We start from the raw sequence: 20,852 nt of genomic DNA on the forward strand, positions 1-20,852 counted from the left end.
CAGCGATATTACCATGATTTTACCCGTGTGGATAAGAGGTCTCAGAGAAGTCAAGTGACTTGATCAAGTCAAAAGCGAGTACAGGATAGAAATGGGAATAGAACATACATTTCTTAATTACTGACTTACCTCTATTGTGTGTGCAGAAAGCTGCTCTAGTTCCCACAAGGCTGGCTATTTGAGAACTTGCATTTCCGGATGGTATGTTGTAGCCCAAGTGAAATAGAACGTGTGTGGCTAAGAGTTCATCTTCAGCAGTGAGATAGCATTCCTCTTCATTAAGTGCATAGCATCACTGACTTGAGGGGGAAAATGTCTTTGGGGGGCTTCAGCGCTCAAAGAAAACTTTGTCGCTTCTTTCTAGGACAATTGCAGACGAGCCGAAAATGTTCTCCGTCTATGGATTATTGAAGCCAAGGACCTTGCCCCTAAAAAGAAATATTTCTGTGAACTGTGCCTTGATGATATCCTCTTTGCTCGAACAACCAGCAAGACCAAAGCAGATAATATTTTCTGGGGTGAACATTTTGAGTTCTACAGCCTTCCACCTCTTCATAGCATCACAGTTCACATTTATAAAGATGTGGAAAAAAAGAAAAAAAAAGACAAGAATAATTATGTAGGGCTAGTCAACATCCCCACTGCCAGCGTGACTGGTCGCCAGTTTGTAGAAAAGTGGTATCCAGTGAGTACACCTACACCCAACAAAGGAAAGACAGGAGGACCTTCTATTCGGATTAAATCACGTTTCCAAACCATCACCATTCTGCCTATGGAGCAATACAAGGAGTTTGCAGAATTCGTCACCAGCAACTACACCATGTTGTGTTCTGTTCTTGAGCCAGTAATTAGTGTGAGAAATAAAGAGGAGCTGGCCTGTGCCTTAGTGCACATTCTCCAGAGTACTGGCAGAGCCAAGGTAAGTGGAAAAGGAGGGTTGCATGACCCAAAATTTCTTTTCTACCTTTTAAGAAGAAACAAATACATGTTTGCTGTGAAGATTCAAATTAGAAAAATATGCTTCACTATTGGTCCAAAAAAAAAAAAAAAGTTGGGAAGCAAAACTCTTAGAGACCAACAAGTGTTTATTTGAAGTCTGTTTGCCTGGAATATAGATACCAGAGCTATCTCTTTATTGTCTGACAAAATAAATGGTAGAATTCATGTGATAATCCCATAGAGTGTTCAAGATAATTTATCTTTAGTTCTGGAGTGCATTGTGTGATGGTTTTCTTCCTCGCTATAGGTTAAGATTGACTGATGACTGTATCTCCTGGTCACAAAAGGAGGTATTCTAGAAGCATGCTGGTCATTAACGAGTCTTCATGAGATTAACATTTAAATTTGGAGTTAAAATACCAGGGATATTATTTAATTGTTACTAGCTGTCTTATGATAGCCTTATCTCAGTTCATCTTGGATAGAAGTAAAAACTCAAGAAATTGGAAAGAAAGAAATATGCTAATTGTATGAAGAACACTGGACAATTGATAGTCCTTGATCAGCCTAGTAATTATCACCTCTGCGAGGCGTATGCACTTAAGTCTCCATTATGTTATATGCAAGTTGGTTATGGTAAAATTGTATGTTAGATCTAGAGGAATTTGCAGGTAGAATAATTTATTTAGAATCAAGTAATAAAATTGTTTTTAAGGTTTCTTGATACAAACCACAATATATCAATATATTCAATATTTAGTCTCTGATTTAACAGCCTTCCTACTGATTATCATTTTTGTGCTTGGATTTACTAATAATAGATTTGAGCTTTCTGGTGTTAAAAAATTTTGAATTTGAAATTTTGTCTCATTTTTGAAACTACATGAATATGTTCTTTCTGTTCTTCATTTGCTCCAGGTTCAAAACCAAATGTAGGATTTTTTTAAGTGGCTTTGTTGAGGTACAATTTATATACCATAAACTATAACCACTTAAAGTGAAAAATTCAGTGAGTTTTGACAGTTTATGCACCCATGGAAACTACTGCAGTCAAAATACAGAATGTTACCATCACCCCAAGTTTCTTCCTGTCCTTTAGCATAAGACTTTTAATAGTGATTCCTAAGTCTGCAACTCTTTTACACTGTCGAGCTACCCCAGAATAATCCCATTAATGTTTAAAATGCTTCTTTTTGAAGTAAAAGTATATTATCATCATATTCCTTCTGTTTGTGGCTTTGGAGACTTCCGAGTATACGCTGAATGTATAGTTTTCAAAATACATAGTGTTATCACATTTCAAATTGAGTAATAGTGAACATGGAATTTTTTTTTTTTTTTTTTGTCCTTTGTCTCTTTAGGGCCTCACCCATGGCATATGGAGGTTCCCAGACTAGGGATCTAATCGGAGCTGCAGCCACCGCCCTATGCCACAGCCACAGCAACGCGGGATCTGAGCCACATCTGCGACCTACACCACAGCTCACAGCAATGCCGGATCCTTAACCCACTGACCAAGGTGAACCCGAAGCCTCATGGTTCCTAGTCAGATTCGCTAACCACTGAGCCACGATGGGAACTCCATCATGGAATTTTAAGTCAGGTTTCTTAAGACTGTTGAGAAATGAAACAGCTGTTTCTTAAAGGCTTTATTGCTCCTAATGCCTTACTTTTCGATGGATGGATGGATGGATGGAGACACATATATACAAACATAATTAGCCTGGAAAATGAATTCGGATGTTTACTTCAAGAAATTTCATGTTGATACTGTGGACCAATTGGCAACTATTATGTATCGAGCACCTAAGGTGTGTCAGAAACTGTTAAATGCTAGAAATATAGAGATAAATAAAAATAGACTCTGTGGTCTCATGGGGCTTATACAGTCTTCTGGGGAAAACATGTTAATCACATAATTACAGAAATATATGTGTGATTATAGTGAGAAATGCCGATTTTAAAAAAGAAACGGATTCAGGGGACTTGACTGGTGGAGTTCAGGAGCAGTGTTGGTCAGAGAAGGCTTCCTTGAAGAAATGATGTGCAAATTAAAATCCAAAGGATTCAAGAAATTAACTCCATGTCAGTGGGGGCAGAGCGAGGGTGGGAGTGAAGGCCATTTGCAAAAAGCTCTTTGTCGAATAGACACCATGGTATGTTAGAAAGGGCTTGATGTATTGAAGGACCTTTAAAAAAAAAAAAAGGCCTTTGAGACTGGAGCAAAATTCAGGGAGAATGGTACAAAATGAGGCTGAGAAAGTAGACAGAAACAGAAAATATAGACCATATTCAGAATTGCAGCCTTTATCAAAAGTGCAGTGAAAAACCATTGAAGGAATTTTTAACTTAGGGGTTAGGGTTCATCCTGACTGACTTTTTTTTTTTTTAATGAACCTGGTAGCTTTAGTTTCAAAGCAGTGTTCCCAGAATGTCTTATATTTCTAATGTATATTATTTATTCAGTTGCTTTCTGCCTGATTGAGCATTCTTCTCTCAGGATTTTCTGACCGACTTGGTGATGTCTGAGGTGGATCGTTGTGGAGAGCATGACGTCTTGATCTTCAGAGAGAACACCATTGCCACCAAATCCATAGAGGAATACCTCAAGCTGGTGGGACAGCAGTATCTTCATGATGCATTGGGTATGGAGAAGAACAACATCTGTCTTCTTTCCCTTGTGATGTTTAGGTTATTCCACTCTGATGAAACAACCAGATTGAGCTCAAAGTCTGCGTATTTTTTAGTTCTAGCCGATTAAAGTGTTCAAGTTGGAGTTTCATCTGTAAGAAGTCTCTGCAGTAGTCAGCAGTGGAGGAACCACCCACTGGTTTCCTACAGCGTGTATGGAAAGGAAGTCCATCAGCATATGCAGCTACCCCTAGGCCCTCACGTTCTTGAGATCCTGAGATACATAGTAATGTTAGTACGAAGATGTCCCCCAAAGTGCCGGGTGTTTATCCCATGATATAAATACATTACCTAAGTCTTGAAAGTGTTAGCATTTATTATCATGTATCAAAAATGAGGAAACTCATGGATAGCTCCATGGGTTAAGAATCCAGCATTGTCACTGCTGTGGCTCAGGTCATTGCTGTGGTGCAGGTTCAATCCCTGGGCATGCCATGGGTGCAGCCAAGACAATGAAGAAACTCTTGCCAATTTCCACAACTCCCAATTTCTGCCCTCAAAACTTCCAGAATTTTTTGCAGCAACTGATTTTTGTCCAATCAATAGTTCTAACTGACCAAGGCTACTCACTTGCAGCTCCCTATGTGGCCATGAAATCCAGTGTTAACCACCAGAGTAGCCACTGTGCTGGGCACTTACATGTACCTTATGATAAAGCAGATGTGAGTTCCTTGAACACTGTCATTTTCTTCATCTGCATATCCCCAGTGCTTCACACAGAACATTGAGCAGCCCTGGAGTTCCCGTCGCAGCTCAGTGGTTAACGAACCCGACTAGGAACCATGAGATTGCGGGTTCAATCCCTGGCCTTGCTCAGTGGGTTAACGATCCGGCCTTGCCGTGAGCTGTGGTGTAGGCCGAAGACGTGGCTCGGATCCTGCATTGCTGTGGCTCTGGCATAGGCTGGCAGCTACAGCTCCAATTAGACCCTTAGCTTGGGAACCTCCATATGCCACGGGAGCGACCCTAGAAAAGGCAAAAAGACATAAATAAAATAGTAAAATAAAAAAAAAAAATATCGAGCAGCCCTATCCTAAGAGTCCCATTAAAGTAAATTTTCTAGTAGTCACCATATAAAAGGTGAAGAGAGACAGGTAAAATTAACTTGGACAACATTCTGTCTAACCCAGTGTGTCCAAATATTACTTAATGCATTATCAATATAAAAATTATTAATGAGGTATTTTTTTTCAGACTAACTGGTTGAAATTCAGTGTGTATTTTACATTTATTACACATTCACCTTGCACTAGTCATGTTTCAGGTGCTCAGCAGTCACATGTGACTATCAAAAGTAGACAGTAAGGTGTGTTGAAAGAATGGATGAATGTTTGCCCTTAAGGAGTTAACAATATAGGTAGATAAGAAAGATAAGGATATCCCCCTAACCAAAAAGAGAAAGAGAATCCTGTGTCCTTTCAGACAATTAAAGAAACTGATTCTAGCTGATGGAATTATGAAGTTTCCCTTGTGAAATGTGTTTATCATGTGTGTGTAGCTTGAAGAGTAGCAGGTTTATATAAACAGAGAGATTGGACAAGGGAAGTGGCAGGGATTATTAAAGGGGAAAGAACCTCATGAACAAAAAGCCATGGAGGTAGCAGAGAACCTGGCATGTTAGCTGGGAAATGAAGTGAAAAGTCAACAACAATAAAAAAGAAAAGCAATTAGAACCAATTAGTTGAGAGCCTCGACCGCCTGGCTGGGGGGTGTAGGTTTTCCAGTAATTACTGGTGAGCCCCTGGAAGTTTTGAGCAGGCTGTTTGTAATAGCATCAGTTCAACAGAGTGATTCAAGTGGGTTAGTTAAGCAGTTGAAAACAGAGACCAGTTAGGAAGGCAAGAAATAACAAGACTCTGAATGAGGAAGTCACCACAAGTGAGAGAAAAGGTGACTCTGAGAAATATTAAAATTGAACCGATAGGACTTGGCAACTTTTCAGTGTGGGGGATGGGGAAGGGGTGGGGGGAGGAATTTGGGGCCTTTGTGAGTGACAAGAAGGACGACGAGATTCTAAACAGAAAGAGACCACGGAGAAGTAGTGGGCTTGAAAATATGAGAAATGATATTTCCACCTCACCTGGATTCATCTTGCAGTTCAAGTAGGAGATCCCAGGGTTCTAGTTAGGAAATCCCAAGACATCTGTTAGCTGGCTGTTGGAAATGTAGGACTCTTACTTACGAAGAGGGAATCAGTGAAATGACAGGATCACCAGAGGAGGAAGAGAATAGGGCCAAAGACAGACCTCACAGTGCACCTAGTTTATGACGGAGGAGGAAGCACACATGCAAAAAAAAAGAAAAAAGAAAACCAGGAACATACTGAACCTTAGAAACCAAGAGGAAAAAAGTATCACTAGAGTGACAGACTGAAGAAAGTAAAGATTAAAAAGAAAACACGGCTGTTGCACTTGGCAACTTAAAGATGGCTAGTAATGACTGGCACGGCTCTGAGGAGGACAGAGCCAGGTCGCACAAGGTGAAAAGGGAATAATGGTAAAACTGCTTTGTTTACATGTCCTGGACTCACTGTAGTAGCAATTAATTCCTACTCTGGAGGAGGAAATTTTTATCTCCTCCTGTTTCCTCTCTTATTTTTTTCTTTTCTCTAAGCCATGTGTTTTCATTTAAGATCTAATGGGAATCTATAAGGAAGAGAGTGAAAAAGGAATTTTTTTTAACATTAGGAAAGGAACAGAATCATGGTCTCACATGAAGAGCTTACCCCAGTCGTCTCATAAATTATATCTCATGGTTTAATGATTTGTACTGCCTTGTAAAATGCAAGGATGACGCATCTCAAACAGTATTCTCTCTTCTGGGGAGGTAAAAGGGTAAATATTTGTTGACCACCTACTTCTTACAAATCAAATATTCATATTCTGCCGCTCAAGGTGCTAAACAGGATTTCCAAGTGAAATCATTTCTGAAATGAAAAGGAGAGACAAGTCCTTTGGTAGGACAGTTAATAATTAAATAACTGATGGGTTCAATGAGACATGAAAATTACTGCAGTGAGCAGAGGGAGGAATTGACGTGACCCCACAAAGATCTCTATTATGTTTGTAGCCCAAGAGCAAGGGCCAGGGTGGTGGAAATGGCTCCTGCTTCCAAGAGCACAAACAGAATTAATTGGTCAACTTCTTCAGGACAGAAATTCTACTGTCTTCTTCCCACCTAAATCCCCATATTTCTAGTTAGCCTTAACATCCTAGACTCTCAATCACTTATTTTTCGCCTGCTTTTTATTTTTATGACAGAAATTCTGTTTTGAAATTAGGTTACCGAATGCGTTAGTACCAGTATAAATGCAGACTTATTTTATATAGGTCAAAATAGTAATAAGTGATTTTCCATTAGTAACCCTGAAGAACTGCAAAATGTTCAGTTGCCCGAGAAAGATTCAGTTACTTTCATCATATGATACTGTACTTGCTATGGCAGCAGCCTCTAAGAATACAGTTGAGAAAGATTTCATGATAAGTTTTAAATACAAAGACTTCACAGGGAAGTCTTAATAAACCAAAAGAGAAAATTAATAAGTACAACTGAGCACACTGAATAAAGTTTTGTTGTATTTCATACACTTTGGGCCAAAAAAAAAAAAAAGTCGATGTTACTTCCAGATTGCCTGAAGAATTCTCAGAGAAAATTGAGTTAAAAGTTGCCAGTCTAATAGAATATCTCTACCTGCTTCTTAGCCTGTCTTCATTTATCTTGATTGAAAACATTGCTGTTTGTAGCACAGACTCTGCCTCAGATAGACTTAAATCTCCCGCCTGTTAACCCCTTTTCCGTTTCTGGTGGAAGTCACATTGCCTGTTGGTATTCTGTGACACACAGGAAACACCATTTTCTGTGACATACAGAAAAGAAGCTCCTTGAATGACCTGATTTCCATCCTTGGTGATGCAGGCAGATTTCCTTTTAGCAAATTTTTTTAGCAGATTGCTATTTAGCAAAAATATGTCCATATCTATTGGCTTATTTCTATACATGAAATTTGAATGCTAGCTGGTGAAGAGTTAATGATTTACATAGAAAACGCACCATAGAACATTCTAGGCACAAACTCGCACTTTTAAACAACACGTTGAGCACCCATCCTCTTTGGCCATGCTCTCTTTTTCAAAGGCGAAAGAGCAGACATGAAGGGATTATTAACTCTGTCTCAGTAACGTGTGATTAGCTAAGAAGCTTCTAGGGGCACCTTCCAATGTGGTCCTTTCACACTGTCAGACATAGGTTGTAGTCTCAAAAGTGAAAAGGATTTTCTCAATTTTGGAGGATTTTAATTATGTCAAAATCAGTTTTAAAAAACTGTAGAGGAGTTCCTGTCGTGGCTCAGTGGTTAATGAACCTGACTGGCACCTGTGAGGATGAGGGTTTGATTCCTGGCCTCCCTCAGTGGCTTGAGGATCTGGCATTGCCATGAGCTGCGGTGTAGGTCACAGACACAGCTCAGATCCTGCATGGCTGTGCCTGTGGTGTAGGCTGGCAGCTGTAGCTGCAATTCAGCCCCTAGCCTGGGAACCTCCATATACCCCAGGTGCGGCGCTAAAAAGCAAAAAAAAAAAAAAAAAAAAACTTTAGACAGTTAATGTATTTCTAGACCCTTGAATTATTTATTTCGTTCTTGACGAGTAAAAGAAAAATATTCTCAAAATTCATGAGTTCATATTAATAGTAGTATTGTTTCCCTTGAATAGATTTAACTCACTAAACCAGGTTAAATTCATGATATAAATTTAGAGGTGGATCGATTTTTACCTGGAGTATTTGAATTGATGACTTAGTTTTGTATCTAGGTACTCTTTCAACGAGGTAAATTGTTTGGAAGCCCATAGCATAGAAGACATTGAGAACATGTTGAATAGAAAGCATTTGGAGTGCATAAGCAATGAGACCCTGCTCTAGAGCCCAGGGACTGTATCTAGTCACTTATGATGGAGCATGATGGAGGATAATGTGAGAAAAAGAATGTATATATGTGTGTGTGTGTGACTGGGTCACTTTGCTGTACAGTAGAAACTGACAGAACACTGTAAACCAACTATAATGGAAAAAAAGAAATCTTATGAGAATTGGTAAACATTTTTAAAAGTCTTTTAATGATGTTGGTCATTTCACTTTGTGAAAAGTTACTTTAAAGTGACAGTTTGTACATAATAATACCTACTGTATGGAGCCCTACTAAGTACCATGCACCATACTGGATCCTTTTCATGCAATATTTCAGATCCTCACCCAAACTCCACAAGACTGGAGCTATTAGTGCTGTTTTCTAAACAAGACAGCTGAGGCTTGGACTAGTTAGGTGACTTTTCAAGGCTCCACATTCCATTAAGTGGTGAGTCCGGGATTTGACCTGAGACTCTGTCTGTGCACCAACTTAGATTCCTGTTTTCCAAGTATCTTTCCTACAAATAATCCCTTCCCATCCTCTACCATAGCCATTTTTTAAATCTTTTATTTACCTTAATACTAATCATTTTGGTAGAAAATGCTCTTCAATATCGCTGCTCTACTTTTTGTGGAAATTATTGTTCACTTTCATGAAATCTCTTAACTTTTGTGAACCTCAGCTTATACTGGCAGATTTAAAGGGAGCTTTGAAAGATCTACTCTTCTTTCATAAAGACCTATAAAAACCAAAAGAGTACATCCTATCATCTCTGGCAAATAATCATTAAACCCCTGCCATGCTTTGGAAGCTATGCAATAGGCTTGGGATTAGAACATGAATAGGGGAGTTCCCGTCGTGGTGCAGTGGTTAACGAATCCGACTAGGAACCATGAGGTTGCGGGTTCGGTCCCTGCCCTTGCTCAGTGGGTTAATGATCCGGCGTTGCCGTGAGTTGCGGTGTAGGTTGCAGACGCGGTTCGGATCCAGCGTTGCTGTGGCTCTGGCATAGGCCGATGGCTACAGCTCCGATTCGACCCCTAGCCTGGGAACCCTCCATATGCCGTGGGAGCGGCCCAAGAAATAGCAAAAAGACAAAAAAAGAAAAAAAAGAACATGAATAGAAGAACCATGTCCCTGACCTCTAACGGTATTGATCCTAAAGATGAGACAGATGTGTGAACAAGCACTAAACAGTGTGAAACGTGGAGCAGAACATATACAAGGTGCAGTGCGTAGTGGAGGATAGACAGGTGAAGTAAGAATTTGTTCTTTCAGGAAATATTGGGCCTATCTCTACAAAGGATATGTGAACAGGGCTTCCGAGTTAAATTTGTTTGGGGAAACGTATACAGATTATATAAAGAGATGCTCTGCTTTGTGCCATGCTAAAAGACTATCCCCATTACAGGAGGTAGGCCTGGAAGACCCTTGAATCTGTGTTTGGCACTAATATTACCACTTAGCAGCGTAGGTGGGCTATTTATTCAGATGTGGGCTATTTATTCTTCTAAAATGGTAACAATGTTAGTCATCCTGGTAGAGAGGCCTTATAATAAATAATGAGTTCCTGCTAATTAAATATATTTGTGGTTTCAGATAAAAGATGTAAGTTGTAGCATCATTTAAAGTAGTATCATTATTCTTTTCATAAATACCACGATAATGATGTTAATGACTACGGTGTTTCCACTTCCAGAGTAAGGAAGATAAACATGACAAATGGGAGGTAGTTACTCGAGTTCCAAGTCACTAACCCTCTGTGAAGAGTCTTTTGTGCCCTCCGTGTCAGACGTCAGAAGGAATTCCCCATCGTACGTTTTAGTACAGAAGCCCTAAATGCTGTTCCGTTCAGGAAGGTGCTATTTATGGTTACACTCTGCATCATCTTCTCCTTCTTCTCTTTTCACATAGGGGAGTTCATCAAAGCTCTCTATGAGTCAGATGAGAACTGCGAAGTGGACCCCAGCAAATGTTCTTCCAGTGAACTGATAGACCATCAGAGCAACCTGAAAATGTGCTGTGAGCTGGCTTTCTGCAAGATCATCAACTCCTACTGGTGAGCTGGTGCCAGCGCTTCATTCTCTGCTTAGGGAATTTAAATTTTTCCATGTAAAAGTGATCACAGTGTTAACTGTTATTTCCTATCCAAAGGAAGGACTTAGAGGAAAAATAGCAAGTTTCCCTAATTACAGTTTTGCCTAAAATCTAAGCCTCCATTGTAAGCAGAAGGACCTCGGCACTGCCTGTCTACCTAAGTCTAATGTTTCCCCAGAACATGAGCACTGTATCCTCTAACACCAAAAATATTTTAAGGACTTTTAAACATACTTGCTAGTGTCAAACAGAGGCGCTAATGATTTTTGATAATGACACCAGCCCCAGCACTCGGTGAGATTTTGGAAGATTTTTGATAAGCAGTCTTTAGAGAGAATATTATGATGAACTCTAGTAAACTAGATAGTTTAGTCAGGAGCTCCAGGCCATCTTCCCACTTTGCAAAACTAAATTGACACTAATTCCCGAGTTTTGTAGCTTTGTGTTTCTGCTTTTCCATCTGGGTGTCTGTGAAGTTTCCACCGTCTCTCAGCCATGCATCAGGCAGAGGTCTCTCTCTTAGACCTTCCTCTCAGCCCGGCTCTGTAGGGCCAGAGTGGGATCACCTCTGCTTCCTTGGGTTATGACGCTTTTGAATTTAGAGGTTTGGGTCTTTCTTCCTTTGCCAGTGTTTTCCCTCGCGAGCTGAAAGAAGTGTTTGCATCATGGAAGCAGCAGTGCCTGAACCGCGGCAAGCAGGACATCAGCGAGCGGCTCATCAGTGCCTCGTTGTTCCTCCGTTTCCTGTGCCCGGCCATCATGTCTCCCAGCCTCTTCAACCTAATGCAGGAGTATCCTGATGACCGCACATCTCGGACTCTAACGCTCATTGCCAAGGTCATCCAGAACCTGGCCAACTTTGCCAAGTAGGTGGAGCTGCCATAACCACTTAAAAAAATTGTTTAAAAAAACAAGTACATGAGGAGTTCCCATCGTGGCTCAGCGGAAACAAATCTGACTAGTATCCACGAGGACGCAGGTTCGATCCCTGGCCTCACTCAGTGGGTCAAGGATCCGGCATTGCAGATGTAGGTTGCAGATGTAGCTCAGATCTGGCATTGCTGCGGCTGCAGCGTAGGCCAGAGGCTACAACTCCAGTGTGGCCCCCATTCTGGAAACTTCTATATGCCGTGAGTGTGGCCCTTAAAAAAAAAAAGAAAAACAGGTACACGAGGCCTGAAATCTAAAATTCGGATAGGGGTGGGGAGCCTCATCACTTGTGTTACATGATTTTCATTGTGATGTTATTAAAAAGAGCTAAAAAAAAAAATGGAATTAATTTGAATATTCACTTTGTAGAGGAATGGTTAAGTAACCTATGCATTCAGTGGAATATGTTCAGCCACTGCAAATTGTGTTTACCAAGAACCAGTAATATGGGAAATGATTAAGATATAATTGAATTAAAATTAAATAAATAAAGCTATATTAAATAAAAAGTGCTATTAAAAACTTCAGCTAGGAGTTCCTTTTGTGGCTCAGTGGAAATGAATCCCTCTAGTATGCAGGTTCAATCCCTGGCCTCACTCAGTGGGTTAAGGATCTGGCATTGCCGTGAGCTGTGGTGTAGGTCGCAGACTCGGCTCGGATCCTGCATTGTTGTGGCTGTGGTGTAGGCTGTCAGCTGTAGCTCCTATTTGACCCCTAGCCTGGGAACTTCCATATGCTCCAAGAGCAGCACTAAAAGGCAAAAAAAAAAAAAAACAAAAAAACTTCAGCCAAGTAAGGTCCTGCTATATAGCACACTTGTGATGGAACATGATGGAAGATATTGTGAGAAAAAGAACGTATACATATATGTATAACTAGGTCACTTTGCTGTACAGCAGAAATTGACAGAACATTGTAAATCAGCCATAATTAAAGAAAAAACTTCAGCCCCAAAAAAGATAGGATACCAAATGGTGCATGAGCTTTTATCCCAGCAATATGAAAACACACAAACCCAGGATAAGGAAGTTGGGAAGGACAGTCAGAGGAAATGCTCTGATTACATTATCTAAGACAGTTGGCCTGGCCCCTCAGAAAAAGTCGGTGTCAGGAAAAATGGAAAAGATGGCTGGGGGACTGTCTTGGATTAAAAGAGACTAAATGCAGTGCTTGAATCTTAATTGGATCTGAATTGGAAAAAAAATTATAAAAATCATTTTGGGGACAGTTGGCAAGATTTAAGTATGAGCTATATATAAGATAATTTAAAATACTATCTTTTAAAAGTTTCAGTGGTTTAGGTAAGAGTTATTTCTTATTCTGGAGAAATAGTGCTAATATACTAAGAGGTCATGTCTGTAACTTAGTTTAAAATGGTTCGATATTTTTAAAAAGTACATATATATAGAAAGAGAGTGAAAAACAAACTTGGCAAAATATGAACAGTTGGTTAATATCGGTGAATGGCCTAAGAGTATGTATTGTATGTTCTTTAAACTTTTCTGTAAGCTTAAGCTTTATCAAATGGAAGTTAGTAGAAAGCAATGGGGAAAAAACCCACTGAACTGTAAACTACCACTTATTTGGGTGGTAAAGTGGATACACTCACCCTTTTTTCTTTCACTTTTTCTTGATTTCAAATTGTTCTTTAGTTTGTATAATTTTTATCATTTATTAAAAACAATTTTAAGAAATCGCTGAGAAGCAGTCCACACTGTGATCACAAAATTGATCACAGATTTATTCAATAATGAAGCTTAAGGACAACTTTCTAGTAGAAATATTTTGAAGGAAAAAATTAGAACTTCAGTGAGACAGATTGTTTTCTAGCATAAATAGTGGCTTTTTAGAAGTGCACCATTTGAACTCTGTGTGCCCTGTGTATAGAAATATACATGTTTACCCATATTTGAGCTAGTTCTTTTAAAAATTGTTTTTAGTTTCTTTTGGAACCTATTTTTTGGACTTAAGCTAGGCTTGGAAGATAGCTAGAACCTAGCCAGACAGTCAAAGAAGAGAAGCTCTTCTCCAATAGAAATAAATATGAACACAAAAGCTTGGAGAAGAAAAAGGGTACAATATATTCGGAAGACTTTGAGGAAACCAGTGATATTGAAGATTTATACTGATGAGGATCATTTATACTGGCTTTAAATAACAGGGGGGAAAAAAGTGTTTTGTCTCAGGTACCCTATAGAGAATAGAAAGCTATTCAAAGATTTTGAGGAGTTCCCATCGTGGCGCAGTGGTTAGCGAATCCGACTAGGAACCGTGAGGTTGTGGGTTCGGTCCCTGCCCTTGCTCAGTGGGTTAACGATCTGGCGTTGCCGTGAGCAGCGCCACGTAGGTCGCAGACGCAGCTCGGATCCCGCGTTGCTGTGGCTCTGGTGTAGGCCAGTGGCTACAGCTCTGATTCAACCCCTAGCCTGGGAACCTCCATATGCTATGGGAGCGGCCCAAGAAATAGCAAAAAAAGACTAAATAAATAAATAAAGGTAAAAAATGTTATATTACTAAAAAAAAAAAAAAGATTTTGAGTATTAATGTAATATTAGCAAAGTATGTTTTAGTGTTTGTCACTTACAGATAATAAACAGAGTAGTCACTTAGCTCCCCAAAAATAAAAAAAAAGTATAGCTCTCTGTAAAGTCAATTCAGAATGATCACATCTCTTGTCTTAAATGTGTTCCTTCTCATTTTCTCTCCCTCTACTTCAGATTTGGTAACAAAGAGGAATACATGGCATTCATGAATGATTTTTTAGAATACGAATGGGGCGGAATGAAGCGCTTTCTTTTGGAGATCTCTAATCCAGACACCATCTCAAACACCCCAGGCTTTGATGGCTATATCGATCTGGGTCGAGAGCTTTCAGTTTTGCACTCCTTACTGTGGGAAGTAGTTTCCCAACTTGATAAGGTAAAGTAAGCTGGATGGGTAATGGGAGATGGGAGGCAGAGAATCCTAACGTACCTGAAATCTGGAGAGTATCTGACCGCACTCATGCTGTCTGCTGGTCAAAAGCAACCTTTTGCCCTGGGAGTCTGGGAGGAAATGGTTATCATTTCTGAGTAAAATATATGTCCTACAAACCAGGAAATTGTAGAAAGCCACAAAATGATTAATACATATTTTAAGTAGTTACCCGAATTAATGCGGTATATATTTCTGTAAAGAAATACAAGTATGTGTGTGTGTATTTGCCTAGAAACTAATATCAAATCTTGGTATGTGCAGCCTTATTTATGTATAGTAGAATGAGCTGAAATCTCATTCTAATTTCTTAACAGTGTGGATTAAGGAAAATACTGAGGCAGTTGTGTTAAGTAACTCACCCATGAGATTTATTTTCATCATGTTAAGTCAAAGGGTTTAATATAACTGTCAGTACTATAGAGTTAATGGAATCTGAAAATCCTGATGTTTTCTTTTCCTCTGCAGATGTGAATTAAGGATGTAGAAAACAATGATGATTTCTAATCGTTTTATTTTTTAACCACATGCTAAGAATTTTATTGTCTGTCATCTTGATAACTAAATGTATACCATACCAATCATTTTCTTCCTTCTGGAATTTTGGAAAAAGGAATAGAGTTTGCTGTAAAAAAACTTTTGGCCAGGTTTACCACAATAATTATGTATTCATGTTTTTGTTTACTACAGGTACCTTATAAATATCTGTGGTGGTATGTTAGAATAACTTCAAAAGACAAAGTTATTTCTTCTGGGATAAGACTTTGTTTTCCTCCATTTTCCTATTATCTTTAAAAGTATCACACCAATAAAATGGTGTGGGAGGGAGTAAAACCTATTAACAAAGACCATTTTCCTGAGGAACTGTAACTGGTAGGGTGGCCATCCACCATCAGTTAGGCTTAGGGTTAGGGCAAGGCTACTGCAAACATTTGTAAAATAGTACATTATTTCTTCTCTTCAAGGACCCCTTCACTTTTAGGAAAGCTAGCTAGGGAGCCCCCACTGTGGCACAGTAGGTTAAGAACCTAACTGCAGTGACTTGGGTCACGTAGAGGCGCAGGTTCAATCCCTAGCCCAGCACAGTGGAGTATATGATGCATATATGCTGTAGCTGTGGCGCTGGTCACAGCTGCAGCTAGGATTCAGTCCCTGACCTGGAAATTTCCATATGCCATGGGTGTGGCCTAAGTTAAGAATGAAAAGAAAAGAAATGCTAGCTAGATTTAAGTTGCAGCTATGCTGAGGCTAAGTTCCTTTCATATGAATCATGGCTCAAAAGGGTCAAGCAAGTGAAGACATTTTTCGCATAGCTTTTGTAGTCATTTGAGAGGGTAGAAGAGTCTACCCGTTGTTAAGAAGACAGTGAAAACCCAGAGGCAGCTGTGTAAAATGGCCTGATGGTTGAGGGTTCCCATAAGACCCCACGAGAATAAGAATTCCCCAAAGGAAAAAAATGATTGAGCTGTGGATAAAGCAAAACATAAAACGTTATTCTTCACTGAATGACTGCATCAGTGGGATGCAGAGACAGTTCTTGTGAAATCAATCTGGTTTTTTCAGGGTCAAGGTCTTTTTAACAGGCTTTGCTGTGCAAACACATTTTCTCCTTTTAAATCTCTGTTTGGTCCTGGGAACCAGAGATACATCTAGACATATCTCATAACGTTTGCCTGATTTTAATGTTAAAAAAAAAAATTGTCTTACTGATTGAAACTCAGTTGGAAATAGATCAGGATTCCCAAGATTAAATGGGCTAGCGGATGGCAATGTCAACTGTGTGCCCTGCGGTGTTCTGAACCCTGAATGCGACACCTTCTTGTATGTTGGCATGCATTTCTTTCCTCACACAATCCCTTTTCTTTGGAAGTTTCATCACATTAGCCAATCCTCTGGTCTTCAAGTCCTTTTTGGTTAGAAGGTGTTTTGTTCCTCCCCTGCCTTCCCCCACCTGGATCTACCAGCCTCCCGAATATTTAGTTTGCTTTGCATGCCTATTTTAGTTGGAATGGCAATAGTTTGGTTGTTTTGAGCATGTCTTTTAATTTTTATTTGCATAATCCTAATTTCTGTTTCCTTTCTTTCCTCAATGTCTGCTGCATCTTGTTTCGCCTCCTCCATCCATCTCGACGCCATGGTTCTGCTGCTCCATAACAATGCATTATGAACCTGCCACTCCCATATGCAAACACCTACCCTTCCCTCCAACCTACACCCCTCCATCAATGGGCATCGCTGTCCCCAAAACAATCTGTGGTGGATATCGCAATGCTTATTATCCAATTAGGGTGAAAATTCCTTCCTACAGGCGACCGTGGCAAAATTGGGACCTCTCCCTCGTGTTCTTGCTGATATTACCAAATCTCTGACTAATCCCACACCAATACAGCAGCAACTGAGACGCTTCACTGAGCATAGCTCCAGTCCAAATGTCAGTGGAAGCCTCTCCTCCGGGCTGCAGAAAATATTTGAAGACCCTACTGACAGGTACGAAACAGAGAATTTGACCTGCTTCACTCAGAGGGAGATGTTTAGAGATTGGGCAAAAATCTATTTAACTTGTTAAATCTCCAACTTGAAGGTCATGAGCAGTTGGAAAGAATCATCTGACCTGAGATAAACCCAACTGTTTGTCATAGTAATACACATGACCTAGGATACTTATTTTCTAGAACAACATTGTAAAGTTGTAATACATTCGACAATTAAAAAAAAAAACTATATTGTGCTTCATAGAAGACTAAGGGTTCTGTGAAATTGGTGTTTTCACGTATTGTGGCACGCAAACCCTGGAGAACTCCAGTTGAAATCCTTTTAGAGCTAGCTGTGTCAGCTGGGCGGGTGGATGCAGTGTCAATGCTTAGACTTTGTTCTCTGTGTTGGCAAGACTTGTGCCATTAGCAGAGACTCTGGTTGTGCACTCAGGGCTTCTCCTCTTGAAGGTTTGGACAAAACCAATTAACTATGCATTGGGATACCTTGGGAGGTGTAAAACCTAACTAGGAAATGATTGGAATTCTAGTCAAAATCAAAGACAGGGATGGAGGGTTATACACGGTTTTATTCTCCATCTGGATAAATGGATAAAAACTAAAAACGGGTAAAAACTAAAAATGTTCGATTTTGTTCTAAGAATTGTAATGATGAAATCTGAGTTCAGAAACCAGGGTAAAAGTATCCACATTGGGCCTGTGAGCCTTCCGAAGAATTCACATGCCTGAGTTGAAGAATGTTAACTCTGTTGAATTTGCTCTCAAGAGTAGTAATTCATGCTCCTTTCCTTTGGCACAGTGATTTGCATAAACTAAAATCTCCAAGCCAGGACAACACAGACAGCTATTTCAGAGGGAAAACGCTGTTGCTGGTTCAGCAAGCCTCCTCCCAGAGCATGACTTACTCTGAAAAGGACGAGAAGGAAAGTAGCCTTCCTAATGGCCGGAGCATCTCCCTCATGGACCTCCAGGACACGCACGCCGCCCAGGTGGAGCATGCGTCTGTCATGCTTGATGTGCCTATGCTCTTGACTGGGAGCCAGCTCTCCATCACCCAGGTGGCCAGCATCAAGCAACTGCGGGAGACTCAGAGCACTCCCCAGAGTGCACCCCAAGTGCGAAGGCCCCTGCACCCAGCCTTGAACCAGCCAGGCAGCCTCCAGCCCTTGTCATTCCAGAACCCTGTCTATCACCTCAATAACCCAATTCCAGCCATGCCAAAGGCCTCCGTGGATTCCAGTTTGGAGAACCTCAGCACTGCCAGTTCCAGGAGCCAAAGTAACAGTGAAGACTTCAAGCTCAGTGGGCCCAGCAACAGCAGCATGGAGGATTTCACCAAACGTAGCACTCAGAGCGAGGACTTCTCCAGGCGGCACACGGTGCCAGACAGGCACATACCTCTTGCTCTGCCGCGGCAGAACAGCACGGGGCAGGCCCAGATCCGTAAAATGGACCAGGCTGGGCTGGGTGCCCGAGCCAAAGCCCCGCCGTCCCTGCCGCACAGCGCTTCCTTACGTAGCACAGGGAGCATGTCGGTGGCATCTGCGGCCCTGGTGGCCGAACCTGTGCAGAATGGGAGCCGGTCCCGGCAGCAGTCCTCTTCCTCCCGAGAGAGCCCTGTTCCCAAAGTGAGAGCCATCCAGAGGCAGCAGACCCAGCAGGTAGGTGTGCATGCCGAGAGGCTGCCTGCTCCTTGGCCAGCTGCTTCCTAGGTTCTCTGTATATCCTCATTGGGAAAGCGGGCTGCTAATAGGGTTTCTACTTAAGACTAGCTTTCTGCAACTATTTTCCTTCTCATGGAAAGAGGAAAGTGCTGGGGGCTTCTGTCTGGGCGGGGCAGCCAAAGGTAGCTTGACTCCTTACCCTTAGGAGACTCCAACAGCCACACAGGGCGCCCTTTCCGTCAAGTGGCAGAGCCAGCACCTCTTTTCACACTGAGATCTGTGATGTTGAGTGAACAGTTAGACACTTAAACTATGACATCCACAGGCCAAATTAACTAGGATGTATTTTGGGAATCGGGATATTAATCCTCCTTAATTTTTTTTTCTTAAGTTTCCAGAATAAAGTTTTACATTCTGAGCCAAGAGTTTAATGTAACTGCTCCCTACTCCATCCCCCACCTCCCTTTGGTAATAGCAAGTCCCATGTGCCTTTTCCTGGAAATAGGAAAATAACAACGCAACACCTGCGGAGGCAAGATAAAGGGGAGAGGTGAAAAGAAACACAAGTGGTTGACAAGTATTCTCTGAACAGTTGCAGATCTCTTATATTTCTGTTTACGTGGACCAGCCCAGCTGGTATCATTCCTAATCTTAGTAGAAGATGATCAGACCTTTTCTTCACAAATAAAAAGGTTTTCCAGGAATTTAATCATTTCTTGCATATTGCATTTGGAGGCACCAATACATATTTTGCTCTTACAGTAAACTAATAGGAGTTCCCGTCATGGCTCAGTGGTTAATGAACCTGGACTAGGAACCGAACTAGGTTTATGGGTTCAATCCCTGGCCTTGCTCAGTGGGTTAAGGATCTGGCGTTGCCCTGAGCGTGGTGTAGGTTGCAGACATGGCTCAGATCCCACATTGCTGTGGCTCTGGTAGGCCGGCAGCTACAGCTCTGATCCGACCCCTAGCCTGGAAACCTCCATATGCCGCGGGAGCCGCCCTAGAAAAGGCAAAAAGACAAATGAAATAAAATAAAATAATAACCTTAGGAATGGCATATGTTACATGTCTTACTTTCGTCTAAAAAAATTTTCTCCTAAAAAAAGCTTTGTTGAATGCTTTAATCATACTTTGTATGTATTAGGGAGCTTTGTGATTCCAAGAGTTCTGTACCAAATCCTTTTCCAGCCGAGTTACTGGTCAGAGGAGACTGTAATGAAACAACAGTGAGTCTCTTTAATATGCTTGTATTTTTATAGGCAGGTGTTTATACTGACTTGGTTGCTTCTGCCTGCATTCTGCTGTTATCAGAGCCCTTGCCCTACTTTGATAATTATTGCTTTTTTAAAAAAATTAGAACATTTACAGAATCTTTGGATACAGAAGTAGAAAAAGGGATGAAAAACAAACTGATTCTGGTAGCCGACTTCCTGAGCAAAAACCTCCTAGTTGGTCAGTTCTTTCCTGAAAAATAAACTTTTTCCTCAATATTAAATTTTTCATTTTTGTTATATCTCCCAAAATATCACCAGTTTATTTGATTTAATAAGCATGTTCACTTAAAGAAAAGGAAAAAATTGTATTACATTAATTTATATGAGTATATTATATGTTTTCTTTTTCTTTAAATGAAAATTTTTTAGATATAAAGGATGTATTAGGAAGCTATCAGTCCTTGGCACCTTGTAGTGAATTAGTTTCCACACATTACTTCTTATGCCAGCTTCTAGCTGAGATCAGCCACTTTCAGAGAGTTTAGGTGTTTATTGAGAAAAGAAAAATAAGTAATTTTAGGGATGGACTGCTGTGGGGAGGCACATCTCTGCATGGGGGCTTAGTGCAGCCCGAAGGCTCTCAGAATGAGACAAGGAGTAGAGAGGACTGGCAGACTGGCAGAGGGGGCAGGACAGGGGACAGCAACTTTCACCTACTTAGGCCCAGTCCTGGATGGAAAAATACAGTGTTACATAGAGTCCTCTATTCCCAGGGTCCTGACTGATTGTTGATAAACATTATAAATTAAATAGGCTTTTGTGTGATCATTTGAAACCACTTGTCATCTATAATATTCGTGCTATAGGAAAACATAGCACCTGTCGTATAAGCACTGCATGTTTCTGTGGGTGAATAGAAAGCTGTCTGGATGGCTAGGAGGTAGGA

General features: G+C 40.7%; 1 protein-coding gene across 6 annotated transcripts in view; it reads left to right on the plus strand.

Annotated features, from left to right (window-relative positions):
• The window catches only part of RASAL2 (RAS protein activator like 2), a 388,439-nt gene that overhangs the window by 345,067 nt on the left and 22,520 nt on the right, over nt 1-20,852 (plus strand). For 4 of the 6 annotated variants that reach the window (XM_047752626.1, XM_047752625.1, XM_047752623.1 and 1 more), the window contains 7 exons: nt 365-919; nt 3,440-3,584; nt 10,448-10,592; nt 11,260-11,496; nt 14,278-14,479; nt 16,821-17,020; nt 17,825-18,686. In XM_047752626.1, coding sequence (XP_047608582.1) covers nt 365-919; nt 3,440-3,584; nt 10,448-10,592; nt 11,260-11,496; nt 14,278-14,479; nt 16,821-17,020; nt 17,825-18,686 — 2,346 coding nt within the window. The remainder of the gene's footprint in view (nt 1-364; nt 920-3,439; nt 3,585-10,447; nt 10,593-11,259; nt 11,497-14,277; nt 14,480-16,820; nt 17,021-17,824; nt 18,687-20,852) is intronic. The other 2 variants (XM_047752627.1, XM_047752624.1) reach the window with 1 other exon arrangement.

The sequence above is a fragment of the Phacochoerus africanus genome, chromosome 11, assembly GCF_016906955.1.
Source record: "Phacochoerus africanus isolate WHEZ1 chromosome 11, ROS_Pafr_v1, whole genome shotgun sequence".
NCBI classification, from domain to species: domain Eukaryota; kingdom Metazoa; phylum Chordata; class Mammalia; order Artiodactyla; family Suidae; genus Phacochoerus; species Phacochoerus africanus.